Here is a 9,239-nt window from a genome sequence, read left to right on the forward strand (position 1 = left end):
GCATGTTCTAAAATTTGTTCTTTTACACCAATACAAGTATGAATACATTAGAGAACAGCTGTTGTTCATTGAGAGTGCCCGCAATGACAAGGGAGTGTACTCAGAGTAATGTTTATGTGGTGTCTTGGCCTCCACAGGCAACGGCGGAGGAAGAGGAGGGTGCAGGGGATGTGGTGCGTGGAAGGGAACTAAGGCTGTGCACCATTGGTAGAGAGGAGGATGGCGCTGTTGATGAGCACCAAGATGGGAACATTGGTGAAGTCATGGCTGCAGCACCAGGTGAGGACCTTGCTTCCTTCTCCCTCTCTCTCTCTCTCTTTCTCCCTCTGGTGCTCATTGTCCACAGAATTATGAGTGAATATCTCCTCTGCTGGAGATGAACGTGGTCTGTTCAGTAAATACGCGAACCGAGGCCATAAAAACCATATTTTTCTTTAAAGGCTATATCGGGATAAGATTGTAAAAATCTTCACTGGTCTGGATTCTTATTTTGGATTGGACAGTCGATAGTAAATATATAGGAACCCCTTTGGCCAAATTTTCAGCTCCGTAGGTGGCCCCAGGGTGCTCCTTTCCCAAAAAATTTGTTCTTTTGGAAAACATTTTTCCCGAGCGATCATTTGCTTTAAAAAATCTGGAAAAATTCCTGATCGTACATTTCAATGCTTAAAAACATTTCGATTTTTCCCAGATTTCTTGGATAAAAATTGAGCTCAGGAAAAATATTTTAATTTTTCAAAGAATTTTTAGGTTATGTTGGTAATTTTTGGTAAACTTCTAAATAAATATTATTCGTGTATCACTTCGCCAAGCATCTGAGGGATGAACATCATGGGACTGATTTCAACCCGGAACTCTTACACCAGATGGATAAAGGAATGAGGATGGACAAGTGGGAAGAGCTGGAAATCAGGAATAATTTGAAACAGGGTCATTTGGTTAACGATTTATTGTTTGAATACCTCTCCCCAATCCTTGAAGTACCCCTTTCCTTCACGGAAAGACCCAACAATCCTTCCCCCACACAGTGAACCCACCAATCATCTTTCTTGATGCTTAACAACCCTCTCCCCCTCCCTATCCCTTCAACGCCGATCACAACCCCCTTTCTCTTGACCACCCCTCCTCTCCATCATGAATGGTTTATAAATGGACCACGACTGGATGAATTTATACCTCATGATGTAGCCTAAGCATTGAAACTAGTCGTACAAAAATAACTAACAGTGGAAGTGTTGTGTTCTTCATTTAATAAGCTTGTGCATCTTAAAATACTGCAGTTTGTGTAATGCTTTCATCCTTGAGCACTTGGCAAATCATGCCCAATGTCTTCGTACCCTATTTCCCCCGTCCAACACAAAATTTGATGTCTCACCGCTGTTCAATCACTGTCTGCATTGTGCACTTGCACTGATTCACTTGACAGGATCCACTTCAAATGCAATTTAGTCTGAATTGATGCTCCCAGACAATTGGTGCTTGGCGTATGTTTAAAAATCAGATCCCCCAACCACTTAGCCTATGTAGAACAACTGGTTTAAATATGTAAAAAGGGAGCTGCAGATTTCTTCTAGAGAGACGGATTTGATTAGCTGGTTTATTCGTTAATGATAAATGCCTGGCTTTGAATGAGAACCGTGTTCAATGATAAATGTGTGTTCCCTATCTTTATACCTCTTAGTTGTCGCTTCGTTTCTCCTCCCCCCATTTCAACAAACCGAGGGCCAATCAAGTTAACAGTCTCTGCTATCTCGTTTTCTTAGTTCGACTTGCAAATTTTAAAACCTTCTCTGTATGATGTTAATGCTGCGTTTGCGCTCATGTGTGTGTGTAAACATTGGCCCTGTTCGGATGTGGATATTTGATCGTCACCCAAACGCTAATTCCACCCTTTTTCTTGTTCGCAGGACACCAAACCCACGGCTTGCATCGCGATAAAGAAAGGATTCACTCGTGTTCTGTGCAGGTGCCATCTGTTGAGCGACTCCTAGACGACAGAGTCTCAATGACGGCCTCGGTGAAACGATGCTGGGTGGGGGAGAATGTCAAGTGCGGGAGAACGGAAGGAGATGAAGTGGAGATCAATGGAATTGAGAGTGGCAGGAGTGAAAGGACTGCTTTGTGTTCACGGGAGGAGAAGGTGGCTTTGATTGCGTGTGATGGATTGCGTGTTGCGGGGCCCAGTTCGGGGGGACGGGGTGCCGCAGTGGACCATTGTAGACGGTTGGAAGTCGAATCGGCTTCGAGGGAATCAGTGTTTCAGTGCGATATGTGCGGAGAAGTGTTCAAGACGAAGGCATTGATGGAGAAGCACGTTTGGAAACATGTCGGGTTGGATTACTTCAATTGCAACCTTTGTCTCGTGGGGTTTATGAAGCGGGAGGATTACGTACGGCATAATTTGGTTCGGCACGGAATTAACCCGGTAGGACCGGAGCCGGGCGGTGTAGTATGCAGTGACGGACTGGTGGATAATAGTTGTTTCGATGCCGATATGGAGACGGTTGCCTCGGGAAAACCTGTGGATAAGAGACATTTGTGCCACGTGTGTTCCAAGGCGTTCACCCAGAAGAGCAGTTTAAAAATGCACCTGGCCGTTCATGCCGGATACAAACCGTATTCGTGCCGCGTTTGTTCCAAATCGTTCACGAGAAACTATTTCCTGAAGAAACACAGTGCGGTGCACACGGGAGAGAGGCCTTATTCGTGCGATGCTTGTTCAAAGAGCTTTGGGACGAAAGACATCCTAAAAGCGCACGTGGCGTTGCATGCTGGGAAGAGACCTCACCCGTGCGTCATCTGCGCAAAGACCTTTACGACGAAGGGCAATCTGAAGACTCACATGGCTGTGCACACGAGCGAGAGACCTTTCTCTTGCCCCGACTGCTCAAAGACGTTCTCCACGAAGGGCAATCTCAAAGTTCACCAATTGGTGCACTCTGGGGAGAAACCTTACTCGTGCACCATCTGCTCAAGGGCGTTCCCACGCAACGATCAACTCAAGACACACCTATCGACGCACACTACAGAGTTATGCTAACCTTTAGTGGAGTAAGGAAGGATCTAAGGTTTTCCCGGCGTATGGTATTCAAGAAGTTCTCTAGGGTTTCCCTCCGGGTCAGGTTGCAGTACACATACGTTTCAATGGCTGACTCTGCAATCGTCTTCAGGGTGAAGTTCAGAGCATTCAGTTTTAGTTTTATGGGTTTTTATTTCCGTATTAGAACAGTATATAAGAGGTATATAAAATATATGATTGAAACATAGCATAACAATACGGAAACCCCGTTTTAGGATAAACTCCTCTTCGGGGTGATTAAAAATTAAATATTGAAAGGCTACAAGATGGTAGTGGCTGCGGAAAAACCTATGATTTCTTTTCTACGGGAGCGGTATCAGCCCGGCATTCACCCATGGGCGGAGGGAAACCCGTAAAACCTCCGCCAGGCCAATCAGAGCATGAAAAAGGCCTGGTATTTATACACTCTGCCAAGGCTCAGGTGTGCCCTGATTGGTCGGAAGCCTTAATGTCCTCTGCTACAGCCAATCAGGTGCGTTCCTGTACATTTTTTTATTTTCTTTAGCACTGGCTTCAAAGTTTTACTGATTTGAGAGCCGTTGTCTCTGTTGAAAGTATTGGTGTCTAATCGGATTTCAACGGCTTCTTCCAGCACTCGATCCCAGTCGCCGTTTACACCTCTACGATTTATAATAGTCTCAAGGATATTAAGGAAGAAGAAGGTGGAAACTATCCACAAACCGCAAAGGAAGCTGCAATCAATCCTGGTCACAGCTAAAGACAAAAGGAGATTGAAGACCTCAGGAGTGTACCGGATTCCTTGGGAGTGAGGCCAAGCATACATTGAGGAGACCGGCCGCACCATAGAAACACACCTGAAGGAACACGAGAGGTGCATCAGATTATTATACCCAGCGAAATCTGCGGTAGCTGAAAATTGCCTTAACAACGACCACAGAATCAACTTTACCAGCACGAGAAGGGGGGTATCCCACGTCAACGGCTACTGAGATCGTGTGGTGAAAGAAGCCGTTGAAATCAGACTAGATACCAATACTTTTAACAGAGACAACAGCTTCCAAGTCAGTAACACTTGGAAGCCAGTGCTAAAGAAAATAAAAAATGCACGGAACGCACCCTGGATTGGCCATAGCGGAGCACATTAATGCTTCCGACCAATCAGGGCACACCTGAGCCTTGGCAGAGATTATAAATACCAGGCCTTTTTCATGCTCTGAACTTCACCCTGAAGGCAATTGCAGAGTCAGCCATCAAAACGTCGGTGTACTGCAACCTGACCCGGTGGGAAACCCGAGAGAACTCCTTGAACTTTAGTGGACTGACCTCCGCACCGAGATGGAGATGCTCAATTTTGCTATTAAATCCATAAATAATTGAAACGGATCGCATTTCGGTATTACTTTGCTCTGCTATAAGCACAACGGACTCTGTATCATAGACTTAACCCTCTGCGGACTCGAGAGAATGTTGCTAAAGTGTCGAAAGGAACATCCGGGCAAGTTAGCGTCAGCAGCATTACAGGGTGCGTTCTGATGGTAATGCATTTGAATTTCCAGCACCGTTCCTATTGGTTGGAGTTGGATCAAACTGCTTGGAGTAGTTTGGAGGGGAATGCTAAGCTTTGTCACAAAAGAAGTCTCAGTGCTCTCTACAAGCTGAGGAAGCAGCAGGACGTCAGTTATTGTAAACCTCTGCGCATCGGACCACGTCACTGAAGATTTAGAAATGACGGTCGAGCAACTTTACACTTTAAGTTGTGTGCTTAGAAACAAACAAGAAATCTCTCTTGAGAAGAGACTGTAACGAAATGATTGGCGAGGTTTACTTAAGGTGGGGCTCTGCTCTGTCCAGCTCACTCAAGTTTGGAGGTGCTCAAAGAAGGCCTTCTTTAAGGAGAGGCCGGGAAGAAGAGGTCCACGACAAAAACAATGCTCTGGGCGGCCGTCTATCAACAAAACCAACAACATGTGGCCATTCGTGTTTGACTAATGTTGACCTCTTGACCGTCGATTGAGTATCAAGATGGTTTAAGCCAAATGAACTGAACTTATCATCTTACTGTTGTGTTTTGCATTGTTGCTGAATATTTAGCAGATGAGGAAAGTGTGCTCCAAGCTTTACTACAATACCCTACGAGTCAGCAAGTTCCTAGTTTCAAACACCAGGTGCTTACACTGCCCAACCCCCCTATAGTCCTGACGTTACCATAATTCAGACTTCTTTTAGTTCCCTTTGATTAAGGCAGCCCTGAAAGGAACCAGTCTTATTGTCCATTCAGAAGAGATCCAATCAGTTCTGTGCCTAGAAGACCTTTTGAGAGAGAGGTCCCCAAAGATGCCTTCCAGGGCACGTACCGGTACCATGACAGATTCACTGGGAAAAATGTGTGAATGCTTAGGGAGAGTACTTTGAAGAATTTTCAGAGTTTGTGAAAATTTATTCAATAAATTAATTTTAAAAAATAATTGTTTTACTTTTGGAACGCATGTTGTGTGGCGACCTCTGGTTTGTTTGAGGGATGTATGGCAGTAATAAACAGGGAGGAAAACTCTTGCCAATTTTCTTCTTTCTCTTTAATTTTCTTTTTCTTTCTTTTTCTTCTTTTAACTCTTTATTTCTTAGCACGAGATAAGGTTTGCTATTTGACATTTCATCAAATTATAATCGAATGTTTTTCTGATATCTCATCCGGAAGAGATTTATTGTGTATTGAAATGTTCTTATTATTATTATTATTTTCATGAATAGTTTCCTGTTATCATGTCTGATATGAAATTGAGGAATTTTGAGAGCATTTCTATACATAAGGTCTAATTCAATAAATATGCAAACTGAGGCGGTAAAAACTTTATTTTGCTTTAATTTTATAGTCTTCTACATATCAATGGTTTTGTTGTTTACCCTTCTTATTCAAAGTACTCCCTCTCCATTCGTAGTATTGCTATATGTCTTCTTCTTATATATTCCTTTATCTTCTCCTTATTTTCATTCACTGTTTAGTGATAAAGCACCCTCCCCTTGGAAGTCCTTTAAGGAAGTTTTAAGGCTCTTTATAGTTTTCTCTCGTGTCGTTTCTTTGCTTTATTATTGATTGTGTCTCTTCTCCCCATCATATTGTGCCCAGTGATGTACCATGTCCACAATTATCACATTTTAGTACAGTTTATGGGAATAGGGAAAAGTCCTAGATGTATAAGATTAAGGATACGGACCAAGGTGACTAAACTCTTTGCCAGAAACAACGGGGAACTATCTGAATGCTTTGATGTATAATGTGGTGCTGAATGGTGCGTTGATTGTGGTGCTTGGTGTTTATCCAAGGATCCAGTCCATCCATCCATTCAATCGTGTCATTCGGTAATGAAATAATGTGTACTGTTGATTCTTCTAAATTCAGTTCATATCAGCTGATATCATTCGGATCACAGATGACGATTGATAAGAAGGACAAAGGGACCACTGCACACACGATCAATGTTGTATCAATGTCAAACACAGGTATGGTGGTATTGAAGGTCATCCCATGCCTTGCGTTATCGTCAATGGCATCTTGTCTCGGTCATCTTTAATAGAACGCTTTCAATCCACTTTGAAAACGGATGTTTTCTTCTTGTCAGAGCAATATCACGGCGTTAAGCAGCTGTCAGTACATTTCTCAGTTTAATATCTCATGACAACTTTAACACCTCCGCACTTCAACGTAAAAAACTTGATATTTTGATTCCTTGCCCCGTGATTTCGTCAATTTCCGTTTTAAGACGAAAAAAAGTAAGAATAAAAAGGACAATAACAGAAACTAAACATAACTGGCATACCATAACGCAGAGCTCGACGATTCGCCAAGTGTAGAAGACAGCTCCTTCTTTGGTTCTCAGAGTCAACTACCCGACGCCAGTGGGCGGGACTGTAGTCCGCATCATGGCTGCCAGATTTCACCAGATCGCACATTTATCATGCGTACTACGTATGGGAAGAATAGTGGATAATAATAATGTATTGGAATAATAATGTAATATATATGTATGTATATATAACCATAAACATATTAGTAATCAACCCTGGAAGGTCGGATTGGTTGATGGGTGATGGTGGAGTTCACCCAGTACTATTAAGCACTATTTACGGCGTGTGAAATTCACACTTAAGAATTAGTAGGGTGGTGTTAATAAGGGGGGCCAGTCCTTAATACACTGTGCTGGTTATGGTTTCCCAGGAAGATCTGGTACTATCCCCCGTTTCCTTATATCTGTTTCTGTATATATGAATATTTATTCGCCGTTTGGCGGGATTTCGTGTTTGAATGTGTATTTGGCCAATGTGGCTCATCTCTTTCTTCTGGCTATGCGTGCCACGAAACACACTGTTCCTTTCCTGTATGATGTTGTATGAATTCTAACGCACTGTCCTTTCCTTTCCTTGTGTATTGTCCATTTCTCCTTTGGTGGGTGAAACAGCCCCCTTACGCCATCTCTTGGCTAAAGAATCGGGGCGCTTGGCGACATATTAGACCCACGGATCTCAGGGTAAATTACGTTTCCTCGATAGCACAAGTGGTTAAGAGCATCCGCCCGGCAAGTGGAAAGATCCGAGATTCGAGTCCCGGTCAAGGAAATATTTTTACTCTTGTGATCCGTTCGATTCCGCCTCCCCCACCTTTATTGTGTTCGTCCTTTATATGTGTTCCTATCCCTTTTCCTTATATCTGTTTCTGTATATATGAGTATTTATTCGCCGTTTGGCGGGATTTCGTGTTTGAATGTATATATATATATATATATATATATATATATATATATATATATATATATATATATATATATATATACATATATATATATACACATATACGTATATATACATATATATATATACACATATATATATATATGTGTATATATATTATATGTATGTGTATGTATTATTATATGTGTATATAATTATATTTTGTTTAATTTAAAAACTATCAAGGGAAAAGATTCGCACCTCACAGTTCAAACGATGTTAATTGGAGAATTTTGCGGATTCCAAACACTGAGACTTCGATTCCTTCATACCTATACGCATCCATACGATATTTTTGTATCGCATCGTACAAACAACACTTCGTCCTTAAATGTACGCGACGATTTTCCAAAAAAAATGAAAACGCGACGACAAATACGTGGACAATTTAACTAAAAACGTCAATCCCAATATCCAACACATATCGATACGATTTCGCCCAAAAATAACGATGTTTTTTTGAATCGAATCGAAACATCACCCTTCTTAGTAAAAATAATATATATATATATATATATACAGAAACAGATATAAGGAAAAGGGATAGGAACACTTGTGATCCGTTCGATTCCGCCTTCCCCACCTCTATTGTGTTCGTCCTTTATACGTGTTCCTATCCCTTTTCCTTATATCTGTTTCTGTATATATGAGTATTTATTCGCCGTTTGGAGGGATTTCGTGTTTGAATGTGTATATATATATCGATGATGTATAAGCGATCACGAGTGCAAAATAACATTTGGACAGCAAATTGAACACAAAATAAAATATTATTATTAGGTAATCTACCGGTTGAAGTAGGTTTTTGGATGGACATAATTACTAATTCAATAATTTGTGACCCCTAGCAAAACACAACATCCTACTCTACATCAGGTCCTTCTTCATCTCTGAGTACTTTCTTCCTCCCTTCATCCCATCCAGCATCCCTATCCTGTTCCTTCCCTTTCCTCGTTTGCCTAACATTCTCCCCTCAATTACAGTCTTATTCAATATCCCACTATTACCGATCAATACGCCCCTCATCCATTTTTCATCTGCCTCCTTAGTAATATCTCCCAACAAACCCCTCTCTTCGCCCACCGTACCAAGTACTTCCTCGTTTGTTTTCCTTCTTTTGGTCCATTTCACCTTCTCCATCCTTCATACCACACACCCACATATATCTACAATAGCCTCCAGTCTACGTCTATCCTCCTGCTTCAATGACCACGTTTCCATAGCCACACATAGCTACGCTCCATATCAAAGTTTTCTTACGAGTCTTTTCTTAACATCCTTACTCAACGTCCCTCTCATCTTAATTCTCTCCTCCTTATGTGAAAGCCTCTTTGCCTAGCGCAATTCTTCTCCTTACGTCCCTACTACTTTGACCGTGTTGGTCCAAAACACTACCGAGATACGTAAACTGTTCTAC

General features: G+C 41.9%; 1 protein-coding gene across 1 annotated transcript; it reads left to right on the forward strand.

The window, feature by feature from the left end:
• Positions 1 to 230: 230 nt before the first annotated feature.
• LOC139691726 (zinc finger protein OZF-like) lies at positions 231 to 3,499 on the forward strand. The gene is made up of 2 exons (XM_071589580.1): positions 231 to 279; positions 1,908 to 3,499. Exons 1-2 carry the CDS (start codon positions 264 to 266, stop codon positions 3,038 to 3,040), a joined length of 1,149 nt encoding a protein of 382 aa, XP_071445681.1. The 5' UTR covers positions 231 to 263; the 3' UTR covers positions 3,041 to 3,499.
• The last annotated feature ends 5,740 nt before the right edge of the window (positions 3,500 to 9,239 follow it).

Source organism: Hetaerina americana, unplaced genomic scaffold (genome assembly GCF_022747635.1).
Source record: "Hetaerina americana unplaced genomic scaffold, ioHetAmer1.1.p SCAF_39, whole genome shotgun sequence".
In the NCBI taxonomy this organism is placed as follows: Eukaryota; Metazoa; Arthropoda; class Insecta; order Odonata; family Calopterygidae; genus Hetaerina; species Hetaerina americana.